The sequence below is a fragment of the Grus americana genome, chromosome 5 (assembly GCF_028858705.1).
Source record: "Grus americana isolate bGruAme1 chromosome 5, bGruAme1.mat, whole genome shotgun sequence".
NCBI classification, from domain to species: Eukaryota; Metazoa; Chordata; class Aves; order Gruiformes; family Gruidae; genus Grus; species Grus americana.
In genome coordinates this window covers 53,200,290-53,213,314 of record NC_072856.1, presented here as the reverse complement: position 1 = coordinate 53,213,314, position 13,025 = coordinate 53,200,290, and the positions used below count along the sequence as shown (strand labels likewise).

At 44.9% G+C, this 13,025-nt stretch overlaps 1 protein-coding gene across 1 annotated transcript in view; it reads right to left on the bottom strand.

The window, feature by feature from the left end:
• LOC129206774 (ras and Rab interactor 3-like) overlaps window positions 1–13,025 on the bottom strand; it is a 172,752-nt gene that overhangs the window by 25,371 nt on the left and 134,356 nt on the right. The window contains exon 21 of the mRNA XM_054826614.1: window positions 2,093–2,165. Within this exon, the coding sequence (XP_054682589.1) occupies window positions 2,093–2,165 (73 nt within the window). The remainder of the gene's footprint in view (window positions 1–2,092; window positions 2,166–13,025) is intronic.

The following is a 13,025-nucleotide window of genomic DNA, read 5'->3' as shown; positions in this document are numbered from 1 at the left end:
AGAAAAAGCTGCCTTTCTGAGTAGGTGGTCTCTGCTACACAAACGCACACTCCAAAAATGCGCGTGACTGCAGACCTGGGGAGGACCGATCTGTTGACAGATGAATGCAGGGGGGCTATTTTTGCCCTTATTAACAGATACATTTCTTACTGATGTACTGTGTACTCCATGGGTTCTCTGTGCACCACTGAGCACTCTGTTGTCACATTGATTGACATAAACTGATGTGATCCCAGGATTTATTCTTTTTTTCATGGCAGATATCAGGTTTAAAAGAGGAAGAGGGTCATGGACCTTCTGCTTTCTTTGTTATATGCATAAGTAGTTCCTTTCTTTTGTGTTTTTTTGGTTTGCGGGGGTTTTTTTTGGTAGAAAAATACATCTAAAAATCAGGAAACATTAAGACATTATCCTAATAGAAAAAACTCTGGTTTTATTCATGGGGCAGCAGCTTGCAGACCAGCCACCAAGTCACCTGTCACCTGCAGGTGTTATTTTTGTGATCTAAGGTAATCTAGCCAGGCCAAACTTTCTTTTGAGAAGAGTCTATCAGCCCTGATAAGCTGTTTCCAGCTATTTATAGATGACTATTTACTACAGACCTGAGAACAGGCCTCTCCACTCACCATCATGGAGAGCTCCGACAAGCTGCCAGCAAATGGCAGGTCAGTGCCTAAGCAGCATTTTTATTACCTGCTTCTCTCAAAAAATTATTCTCTATTTCCTTGTGTTTTGACAGCGACCAGAGAAATCACATGAACCATCTGAATGTGTATCTGACACTCAGAATTAACATCTATAACAGGAACTAACAGAAAAGCTTTTCTTTCTGGGAATCTTTCTTAAGCCATGATCCTTTCTGCAGGAAACCAGAGGCGAGCAGATTTTCCCTCCCATCAACAATTTGGCTAGAAATGCCTAATTCTTGTTTGCATTTGGACTTTTCTTTGCTCCTTTGGTAAGACAGAAATCTTTATATGTAGCCAGGGGTTAATTTATGCCCAGTCTATAGGGTCTATACACATCTAGATGGCTAAATGTCTTTTCACTGATGGGGCTGAGACAGAGCGTGGTCCCTGGCACGCAGACAGGAGTCCTGGCCCAGCAGTGTTCAACTTGGCTGGCTGCAGGAGCAGCCCCCAAAAGAGTGTGACTGCTACAGGCTGGGTAAGCTGCAGCACGCCGTATCATACCATAGATAGACCGTTCCTACTACGTGACCTAACCACGTCACTGATGTGACTGCCATGTAAACATATTTCCATTTAAGAGCGGAAAGCAGATTCTGGATAAGCACTTTAAGAGTCTTCTAAGTTTATACAGGGGAGGTCAAAGTTTGCATCCAATGCAAAACCAGGCCTGATGCAGCAGGAATGGGGTAAGGAGGTTGTGGAGGTATCGCTGCAGTGTGCTTAGCACATACGCACAGATTAGAGAAGACTGCAGACACACAGGTTTAATTACACAGAGGGACTCATCAGCTGCTGATCAAACCTTGCTGTAAGGAAAATGACCTTACAGGTCTTTCCCATCTCTGTGCCCACTATGTTTGGTATTTCTGCGCTAAGCAAACCATGAAGGTCTATTCTTCATTGCTTTATTTTATTTTTAAATTCTGGCTAAAGAACAGAAATTGTTTCAGGACTACTCTCCTTGACAGATCCCCATAGGTGACTAATTGCTCTGAGTCTCCCACAGGCAACAGTCTACTAGCAGGTTTCCTAAGCTGCTGCCAGGTGTGTGTGGATGCTTAAAGCTGCTTTTAATAAGAGATGGTTAATCCAGGACCCTTTTTCCTCTGTGCCCTGCTAGCCCCAGTCCTGTGCCTCGGTCCTTTCTGGGTGCAGCCCTATGGACCTTCCTCAGACAAAACTTCCAGCTTCAGGGACAGCTGTGGTTAAGGTGTGCCTGGGTAGAAACTGGATGATCTGGCCCCATTGTAGATACTAGCATCTGAAATAGCTCCTGGTCTGGCAGGTTGGATGAAACTGGAGGAAACAGCGGGGGCTGTGCTGTGACTGGATACTGGGGAAAGGCAGTCCAGAGGGAAGCGCGAAGCGACCCCTCCGTGGAAGCAATGAATCCAACTCACCTACTGACACAGTAGAAGGCAACCAGTTTGAAGACATCCTCAAATACAAGGACAGATCCTTCCAGGTACAGGACTAATGAAAAACAAAAAAGACAGTCAGCAACTATTTTCTCTGAACTGTATGGTAAAAAAAGCTGGTGGGTTTGGCTCACACATCTTGTATTCTGTCAATGTCCAGTATTTGCACGGACTAATATGAAGAAGCATAAAAAACTGGCTTCAGATGGCCAAACACAATGAAATTCTTCAGGGAAACACTAGAGAAGAAATGTCTCAGCCTGGCTTTCTGAATCGTTAGCTCAAGATATCAGTGTGTTGTGACAGCAATAAAAACAATGGGAAGAAAAAGACCTCACGTCACAGCCAAAGGGTTCGTTACAAGCCCATCTATCTCTAAGGATGCATATCCGCAATACATTGTGACCTTGTGACTCTCCATGCTGGAATCTGGTTTGGTCTGGATGGACAAAGTGCTTTGAAGCAAAAAAAAATAGAAATTACTGTTTCATTACTATGTGTGTGGGCTCTGACCCAGGTCATGCAGGCAGTGTGAGCATAGCCTATTTGTATCTCTCCTGTCTTCTCCCTCCTATTGTGTTACACAGCGACAGCACTTTCCTTTAAGTGGCAAAATACAATCTACACCACATTGCAGAGTTCTTCAAGACGACCTCCTTTATAACAGCATGCTATGGCATTGTGTAGCCCGAATCTCACATGTTATTATAGAGCTTTTGGCTGCTAAACTAGAAAAAATTCACTGGCCGATGGAGAAAATTTCACATTGACCGATAATCCAAGGCAGAGAGAAAGAGATGGATCTGAAGGAGAGAAGTGTCCATCTTTGCTTCAGCTTTATAGTCTCATATCACAAACAGAGAGTGACAGGTTTAAGGAAATCTGCAGTGGATTCTCAAAAATGCTTCCTTACTGGTGCTGGAGAACTGGAGCCCCAGAGCTGCACTGCTCCTGCTACAGGAGCACGCCAGGAGTCCTTGGGGAGCAGGACCAGCCCATACCCCCACAGCAGTGCCCACAGCCACTCTGCATCTTCCTTCACTCTGTTTTCTAGGCCACCCTTCAGAGCTGTGGACATGAATCTCAGCTTCCTCGGCCTGCCATGATTCACAGCCCTGTGAAACATCTTCAGATCCTTGCCCTGCCTGCCTGGTTATAAGCTCCTCTACAAAGCAGGGCCTCCAGCACCTGTGGGAGGGAGACATCTGCCTGGCTTTCCTCTCCCCCAGCTCCGTGCACTGGCTCTTGTTCTCCAGCCAGCAGAGAATCCCACTGGAAGGAAATGCTCAAGCTTGCCTCTTGTTCAGCTTCACAGTTCATTCCCCAAACAAGGCATTTCCTCCTTTTACTTCTCCCCTTGTCCTAGCCCAGGCTCTGCACATTGCTATTTTGGGTTGAATACACTAAAATAGGCATTTTTTTAAAGAGGCAAAGGCTGTGTAATTCTCAGAAGTCATTCCTAACATCAATTTGTGTTGGATCAGCACGAACTGATCAACCTCAGTGCGCACACTGATACCAGACTGCAATGTGGAATTTAAAATGTACTTTGAGCAAAACAGTCCCCTTCCCTCACTTTTCTCCCACAACTAGAAAAATAAGTGTTCAGCAAGTTTTTTTCTTTTTCCTTAGTAAGAATCATGTTTCAGTCCGGGATTTTCATTAAACATCTACCATTAACAATTCCTATAGCTTGAAATCCATCTGCTTTGCAGCTCTGACACAGGAAACAAAAATAAAGACAAGTGCTGTTCCAGAGAATGAACCAAAACCCAAGAGTCTGAACTCACTCGCATCTCCAGCAATTAAATAAAGCCCTTTGTGTGGACGATGCTTTTGAGGACTTCTTTCCTGTTAGGAGCCACATGTTCACTTTGGCATCCCGAGTTGCAGGTGTACGTAAGAGAGCAGGCTGCACCTGTACATGTTTACAGACATAAGCAGATTGCTTGGATTGAGACTAAAGACTATTTCATGGCCAGGAAGCTCTGCCACTTGGGAGCCTGAATTTTAGACAAAAGAATATTAGTCTGACCCCTCAGTGTCAGGAGTATCCACATAGAAGTGCCTTGTCACCGCACAGCTCCTCCTCCTCCTCCCATATATAGTTAAGTAGCATAAGCCACCACAAATCACCAGGAATTATATAGCTAAAGCAGTCTAGGTACAGAAGCTGCTGGAGCTTAAGGACAGGAGTTTTCAGCAGGTGGTATATAGAAACTGGACTGTGCCTGGTTTGCTCTGAGAGGTAAGAGAAGGTAACAAAATCAAGCATAGTTGTCAGCAGGCTGGAATTCATCGTACAGAGACCCACAGCTCTGCTGGGACATTTTTGGGTGGCCTGCAAACAAGTAAGAATAGAAAAACACTGCTTTAGATGGATCATCACTCAAAGTACTGGCACCATCAGGACCAAAACTCTGCCCAAAATTTATTCTGAACAGTGACCATATCAAGCAGCCTGTGCAGGACTACGGCAGCCACTTGGACCCACTCCAAGCACAGCTCCCATGCGGAAAGCCTTGCAATCTCCTGGGGGGAAGGTCTTGCTCAGTAGAAACTGTAACACTTTTTACTTAACCTGTTTTTATCTAGACACCTGCTGACCACCAGCAGGCATCACTGATAGGCAGTGCTTCCTGACCGCTTTGCTGTCGGGTGGCAGGTGATGGCATCAGTATAGGAACATCTCTTGTAGGAATGGTTGCCATTTGCTCGTGGAGACCGCTAAGTGGGTCCTGCTGCATGTTTCTGATTCTTGAAAAGATGCAGAAAAATAGCAAGTTTGTACAGCTAAAAGGGCTCTGTGGACCACTGGGGACAACGTCTCTCTCCCGCAGTGCCCTCAAGGCACCCTGCTCCAAGAAGACAGTCAGGAAGAGGTGCTTTTCTCCGGCTGCGGATGTGTTGCGGGTAACTGGGGACATTGCACTGACATGAGCACCGCTGCTCAGGGAGGGATCATGATGCTGCCATTTATAGGAACTCATGACTCTTGCAAAAGCTACAAGCAGACTCTTTTCTGCCAGACTGCTGTAATCCTGCTGAAAACTGCAGAGACAAAATTCACCATTCTTGGACTCATAAAACTACACCCAGGGCACCTGAAAAGCAAGGAAATCTCTATATCTCCCCAGAACAGTGGCACGATGTCAAGAATATGATCAAAAGCAACAGCAAAAATAGGCTGGGTTCTGTGAGCCAAACATATTGCCACAGCATATTGAGTTTTACCTGGTATTTAGAAGCCCACGTAAAATACCCACCTTCAGGAAATAAAAGGGGAAATGTGTAGATTAATGGGCAATTTTGAGCAGTCTGAAACAGAGATATCAGAATTAATTGAAAAATATTTTATGGGTGATGGAAGCATTAGTAACACGAATTAGTGGTTCACTGATGACCATACTCTGTTTTGTGTCCTTTGTGCAACTCAATAAGTGAACAGGACATGGCCAAGTTATAATTGTCTCATCTTTCCCTTTACTACACCAACATGCTCTGAAAAGTGTCATCTTTAGGCACTGACTGCAATCTGTCTTCATGTTTCCCTTACTCTTCAGACGTCCCCATCATTTCTCCATCCAGATGCTGATGTTTTTGAGTCACACTGTCCCTGGGCATTCTGCCTTCCTTTCCTCTTTCATTTTTCCCTGCAGAATCATGTTTGCTAGTTCTGTTGTTCTGGTCACATGGACAAACCACCCTAATTTCCATCTTCTTACTGCTTACATAGGCTCACGGGACCCAATTACTTCAGCTTCTTCTTCTCTAATGGCACTGTTAGTCCTATTCACTGTTTTTGATACCTGTGTAATCCTTCAGAGACATATGAATTCAAAGATATGAATTCCTTATTCTGCGGCAGTTGTGTTGACAGAGGACTACTGAGAACACAACCATCCTCAGAAATCCTGCTTGGATGTACTTGAGATGGTCTTATCTTTCCAGATTCTGGCAAACTCTGAGATTTGTCATCATGGGAGTGATTCCACTTTTCTATTTCTATTTTAAAAATGCAAGATTATAACTCCAGAGTCTCCTCACCACACCTCTCACTGGAGTTTCCCTGCTTTGATATAAGTCTCTGGCTTGACACCAATTGGCATGACCTTGCTTGCACTGACCTTTGCAGTAAGCAGCACTGGCCAGCTTCATTGCTGTTTTGCTACCCTCAGTCCTCTGCCCGCTCTGAAGATGGGATCACTCCACAACAGAGGTTACCGACTTTCCTACTGCTAGATGCTGACGTTCCTAGCTGTTGCACAGGCCAGGTTAGCAGTTTCCTGCCCCTGGGGAATGAACCCTGGGTATTGTAATAGAGGACTGCAGTGACTACCGTAGGCCTGATGTTGCGTGTGTCACAATACACTGTGCTTGTCGTACCGGCCGTGCTTTACAGAGATGTTTAAGACCGTGATGTAATTTCTTCAGGTTATTGCTCAGTTCTCTGAGCACGTGCAAATCTTCTTCTGGCCCTTATTCATGCACTAGGCTGGTGGTGGTATTAAGAGCAAGAGCTTTAGCGGGATAGAAGAAATTTGGATTACAGTGGTAGAAGTCCTTAGGGTGTTTATGCTGCAACAGCTCTGTTTGTTTAAAAGTTCTTAGTATCTGTCCCTGACATTGTTTCTTGTATTACTTTTTGATGACCTTCTGGACGGTACTGTATGGCCTTCAAGTGCAGTGTTCTTGTAAAACACTGTCACTGTTTGTCTGTTTGCTTTTCTCAAGGCCTTTTTATTTCTCCTGTAATGTGATGCCTCTGCTTCTTCCATCCGATGCCCAAATTGCAGTTTGCTTTTTGGTTGCACAGTTCTAGCCTGTCTGGGGCAACCCAGGTCTGTTTTGTCTTTCTTATCTTTCCTAGTGATTCTTTCATGAAACTGTCAGTTGTTTCTATTTTTCCCCTCGTCAAGGAAAGCCAGAAACTTCCCTGTTTTGGACTTCTGCCAGAGTCTACTGTTGTGCATCCAGCTCATGCTTTCTCACAGGATTTCAATTTTATGGTTTCCTACAGAGTTTAATCTTTCTGTCCATGATGAAAAAAAATCACTGCTGGTGGCAGTTCCTGCAATATTGAAACTAATGAATTATGAAAGTGATAAAGTGGTAATGAGCTTGGGTCTTGAGTGTAAGAGAGATCTATTTTTAAACTATGTTTTTCACAAAATATAATTGCACTGTGCAGAATGAAATTAATGCCATTAAAGAAGATGCCAAACACAGGCTTTTGCACACTTCTCAGGTTAGGGTTGAGTGGGGGGACACTCGGCAGAGTGCTCTGTTTCTCTGTGCACCGTGTCCACATCCTGGTGCTAAGAAAAAAGACCATCCTCACATCTAACAACAGCCACAGCGCTCTTGGCCGCTCCACTATATTTTGGCTCATCCACATTCAGCCAAGAAGAAGAGCATCACCTTGGTGTCCACTCAGATTTTATGTCTTTAGTTCAGCATAAACTCCTGCTGCTGCCTGGTCTCGTTGCCTCTGCTGCAGAACGCTTGAGCAGAAACGTGTTACAGTCATTTCGCGGCTGTTCCCTCCTTACTGCGATTAGTGTTTCAGCAGGGGTTGAGAGGGTGGCTCTCAAGGGTACTTCAAGCACAGCTGACCCAGCTAAGAGAAAAGTGTCACGGCTGTTCAGTGCTTGCCTTACCCATATCCATGTGAACAGTCCCGGCAGGCCCACGGGCACTGCCAGCCATTTCAGGGGTTAAGAGCAGAGCACAGTCTGGCAAATGGCTGTTCGGTTTCAAAGCACTTCCCTTCCTTCTCAGATCCTCACCCTGCAGTTCCTTTTCGGTGCTCAAATAAACACCTTAAAGTCTGTGGAAATTCCATACCTGGTTTGCACTGTTTCTTCAGCCAGAGGCTGGGGAGACTCAGGACTTCTTCCCAGGACCAGATGGCAACGTGAGGTTTGGCTGGAGTTTTAGATGTAGCCACGCAGGGCTACACATCTTGCTCTCACACAGCAGGGAGGAGGGGAAAAATGTGGCCTTTCTGAAATGTTGAGGACTGAGAGAGCTCCCCAGGACACCGAGAGGAGTAGGTGACACGTTCGATTGGTGTGGTCGCTGCTGTAAGCATTTGAGCACTGTGGGGTCATTGCTGAAGAAGTCACATTTTCACAGGCTAATTCAGCATCCACCCGTACGATTCCAACAGCAGTACAAGATTTATGCTGCCCAGCACAGTGATTCAAACTGTCAGGGCTCAGGGCTAAGGCTGACAAGACAAACTGAATGTAGATACTTGCAAGTTGTTCTTAAAAGGCAAAATTCTTTGGTAAAACTTTGTGAAGTGAACGAGGCTTTCAGATATATAAAGTCTCCTCTGTGCCCCATGTAACAGGAAAGGATGCTATGATTTGAAATTCTGGGGGTTTAGTTCTTAGCAACAATTTCCAGGTTGTATAGATAATCATGAGAATCAATCCTTATGTGAAAAATATATGTTATCATACAGAAGTATTTTATTAAGAATCATTTTTTTCCATTTACTTTAGAGAAAAGTTTATTTCTCTGGCTCTGAGATACATCATGAAATACCATAGAGTTGAGGTTAATCACATAGAAAAAGGAAGTTTTCTGAGCATTTTAAGGGAAGCCATCCAGTACCCAGAACCACATTCTGCGTGAGAGACTTCCAGGAAGAAAGACTACATTTTCCAAAGGTGAGTGATGAAAGGGACTAACCCACTCTGAAATGGCAGAGGTAATAGGGTGGACAATAAAAGGAATCAATGCTATTTCTGCTTTTGAGAACTGCGATCCCACCTAATTGCCAACCTGGTGGAAGAAGGTCTTCTGATTCCCACTCTTCTGCGTGGGATAGATTGCACTCTCACTGACTTTGAAGGTCCTACTCAAAGGTGAAAGTACGAGGTCCTTACTGCCCGCACTTTATTTCAAGCCGTATCTTATTTACTTCATTGACAAGTCTAAACTCTTGTTTATTACGCTCTTTAATATCTACAGATAGCAAACACTGTCCAAGGGCAAAAATTATAATTTGTTCCAGTTTAGCCACTGAGACAAGGGCACTGGTATTATGGGTACTGATTTAGAGTAGCTGTTTTAAAACCAGTAAGCTTTTTGGGTTATGCTCAAGGTACTAAGCAGAGTAGGGTAAGACAATATTATCCTAGAACAGCACACATAGTCTCTAGCTCTGATTACACACAGATTTTGCATGATGCCTCTTGGGAGTGAAAAATAAGGCAAAAAAAAGCCAAACTGAGGATTAACAAAGCTAACAAGACCCTGAGGGCTTCTTTCCAACAGACTTTCCCTACAATCCTATTGGTTTAAAGCCTACGGTAAAAATGAAAATGTTTGCATGGAGAGAGGGGAGGTAACTTCAGAGTGAGAGTTTAGAAAAAAAAAGAAAACCAAAACACCCGCTATAAGCAACCAGAATGTTTCCAAAACAACTTGTAAACCACACAGAAACCTGGCACTGTAACATCTTGGAAAAGCAGCTGCACAAGTGTCTTAGGTTTTAAAAGTGGTTTATGTTTTAAAATAAGCAGTGTGTCAAAGCGACGTGGAACTCAGCTCAGACAAGTGGGACTTGGTGACACTTTCTGCTTTCCTTGTGCATGCCTGCATTTAGAAGAGAAATTATGAACTTGCGCAACAGGTTATAAACTGTGTCCTCATACCATGTTTTACAACATCCCCCAAGCCCTCAGTGGCTGTTCTTGTGAAACCAAGACTCTGGGCTCCTACTTCAGAGTAGTCTCCTGAGTGGGAACTCCTTGACACTAACTCAATTTTCAGGGTTAATAACAATGGGGATAATGGAGAATTCATCTTTGCCAGGCAGACTAACCTTGGGAAGACATCTAGGTTAGACATCCTTAGGGGACTAGAAATCATTCAGTCTGGATCTCCAGTCAAACCACAGACGGCAGACCAGGCAGGGATAATGTCTCCTGTGTCCTTATAATGGCCCACACAGAGGTGGCCTTTGGCTTTGCATTGCCTGTGGAGGCAGATGAGATCCAGCAGAAAGCAACAGCAAAATCGCATCCCTTGAGCTGGAGGCCAGGGCTGAGGCAGAGCTGCCCAGTTCTCCCACACCGTGGGGTGGACTTGCTTAATGGTAGGTTTTTCATGCCAAGAAGCTGCATAGGTGATGGTAGATTTTTCTCACTAGTGAGAAACATGCATAAACAGGGGAAATTAGCCCATGCTGAGCCCTGAGTGATGCAGGCAGATTGTTATCTGTGTCTGAGCGAGGCTAATCGGAAGATAACTAGGGTAGCTGTACATCTTCAGAGCTGTCACACAGACATACCATCGGCAGCAACAGGAACCACTTTAAAAGATAACATTTGTCAGTCTACTCTTCTTAACAGCAAGGTGTCTGCCGTACTGAACAGGAGTCATTTGCTATGGGAAGATAGAATACTAGCCTGCATGCCCAGAGGCCTCCTTATACGCAGTCGAACTGCTGAAAATTTGAAGCTTAAGGTTAGCTACATATTCAGCTTTTCCAGCCTTCCCTGCTAAAAATACACAAACTTTTATTCATCGACTAGCTAATCCTTGGAAAAAAGTAGTCTTGGCCAAGTTCTGTTGCTGAAATGTATGATTTGCTTAATTGAGATGGAATTAGGGAAATCAGCCATTTTTGGCAAGAGAAGAGAAGAGAGATCTTCTCTCCCAAGGGCTTTGATAACTCTGTTGGTATTTTTTCCAGCACATTTCTGCTTTTTTTCAGGCTAGTCAGGCCCAGAGCTGACAACAGCTTCTTACTTCGCCTCAATCACACACTCCATCATGCAACAATAGAGGAAAACATTCCTCTGAAGTAAACTAGAAAAATTGGCTTGCCTCACAGTACAGCAGCGGAGTTGCCTGTCTGGGTATATAAAAAGCATACAAAAAATGTCAGAATAGGAGCGTTAGTACCTCAGTGCTGAACAAAGTCAAGTGCTTGGCAGCAAAGGTCCCCTCTGCAGCCTGGTAAATACAGCACTGGCCAGGAGCTGGGCTTGTTCAGGGCCAGTGGTGCGTGGCTGCCCGAGCCCCTTCAGCAACCTGTGCTCAGCTCTCAGTCTATAAAATGGGTGCAGTAACACCGACTTCAATGGGAAAATTCAGCTGAATTCAGCTCGGCAAGGAGTGGAAGGAGCAGCTCCTCAGCATGGTGCCAGCAATGCTCTGCCTCGAGGAGCTTGGATGCCACGGGGCAATTTGGCTGTGGTTTTGCACAGATCTCCCACCCTTCCCAACAGTGCTTGACCCTGCCTGCAGCCTCCTCTCCTTGCACCGCGGGGCAGCTCTGCTGGGCTCCTGCCTCCACAGGCATCCTCTTTCCGGCTTTGCCCAGAGCATCTTGGAGGCTCATGCAGTCATCCAGCACTACAGGATGTGGCCGCGTCCTCGGCCACCTACTGCCCCTCTCCACCCTGTTCCCAGACCTCTGCCTCCAGCCTGCCACCCACCTTCCCCGCAGTCACCAGCTGCCCCTTCACCCCGATATCACTTTCTTCTCTTTTCCAGACTTTATTTCACGTAACCCAGCACATGGCAGCACCTCTAAAGAAGCATTGCCCCACCATACAGTCCTACTTTCCCATCCCCATGTCTGCACTGCTCATTCCTTCCCAGCCATAACCTGCATGAGGGAGAGGAAGATGGGGACCAGAGGGGCATGAGAGCATGGACACACATGGCCAGTGGATAAGGGATGGCAAGAGTGCTTCTCATGACAGCGTGTGACAGCAGTGTCAGCACAAAGTTACAGCCTGAACTCACCTAAAACCTGGCCTCTCTCCTAGGGACAGTGCCCACACCCTTTTTCATCTACTTTACTTGTGTTCGTGAGGCTGCAGTACCCTAACTACTAGTTACTGGGACTAGTGTTGATTTTGCCATATATATATATATATATATGTATTCAGTAAAATCATATTCTATAGTAAACCTGAAGTTGAAGATGCTTAATGACCTTTATAGCTGGTAGACAAGTCTCCAGGGCAGTTCATGAGGTGGTTGCCATGGCAGTCCTCTCTTTGTCTGCTTTATTGCTGAATAGCAGCATGGGATATCAAAAAAAAATAAAAAATAACTTGATCTTTTCACTCTGTAATGTCAGGTTTAGCCTCTCATCTATTCAGAGGAAATCAGAGCTATAAATAGTCCTACCCTGCTTTTCATGCCTTAGTTTACAGTATGAAGTATTCTTCTTTCCGGTGTTGAAAGCTTCAGGGTTTCCACTCAAGGAGGCCAACCGTTTCAGTTAAAGTGACCATTTAAAAAAGAACTATGGTACCATCACAGTGATAACAGAAGTAACCAAATATACTTTCTGATGGGCCCTTCTGCCTACCCTCTGATGAGCCAGAGGTTGTCTCCAGAGGTTCAACTTGGGAAAGACAGGATGTACATTTACTCCTTGGATTGGCCTACTCCAACTGAAAAGTTCCTTTAGCATTTGTGCAAAAACTGTCCAGGAGCCTTGCAGTGCTATTAACTCCACATGATGAAGTCTATCTCAGCCTGCAGCAAGCTTAGCTCTGCAATATGCAGAAGGGCATACAATTGCATCTAAAGGGCATTACCGGGCCTTTTCAAGCACACTGAGATGCCTCATATGAGTTAATTCAACTGGAAATGTGCACTAAGTAGACTGAGTACATTCTGTCCTCTGTACACAAGTTATCTACCAAAGAAAGGAAGTTTTGGGGGAGATTACAGGTGAGACACTACCTAGGAAATATTTATGGTTTATTTATCCTTTTTCACCACCATCCTTTTATAAATCTTAGCAGTATTTCTCCCAGAACTTGGGTCTTAGAGAATGGGAACTGCTTTTCTGCTCTTCTGAGACATCCCTTCTGAGAACTGCCGTCTGCCCTGAGCTTGCCCACAGACTGACTCAGGCTCACTGGCTGGT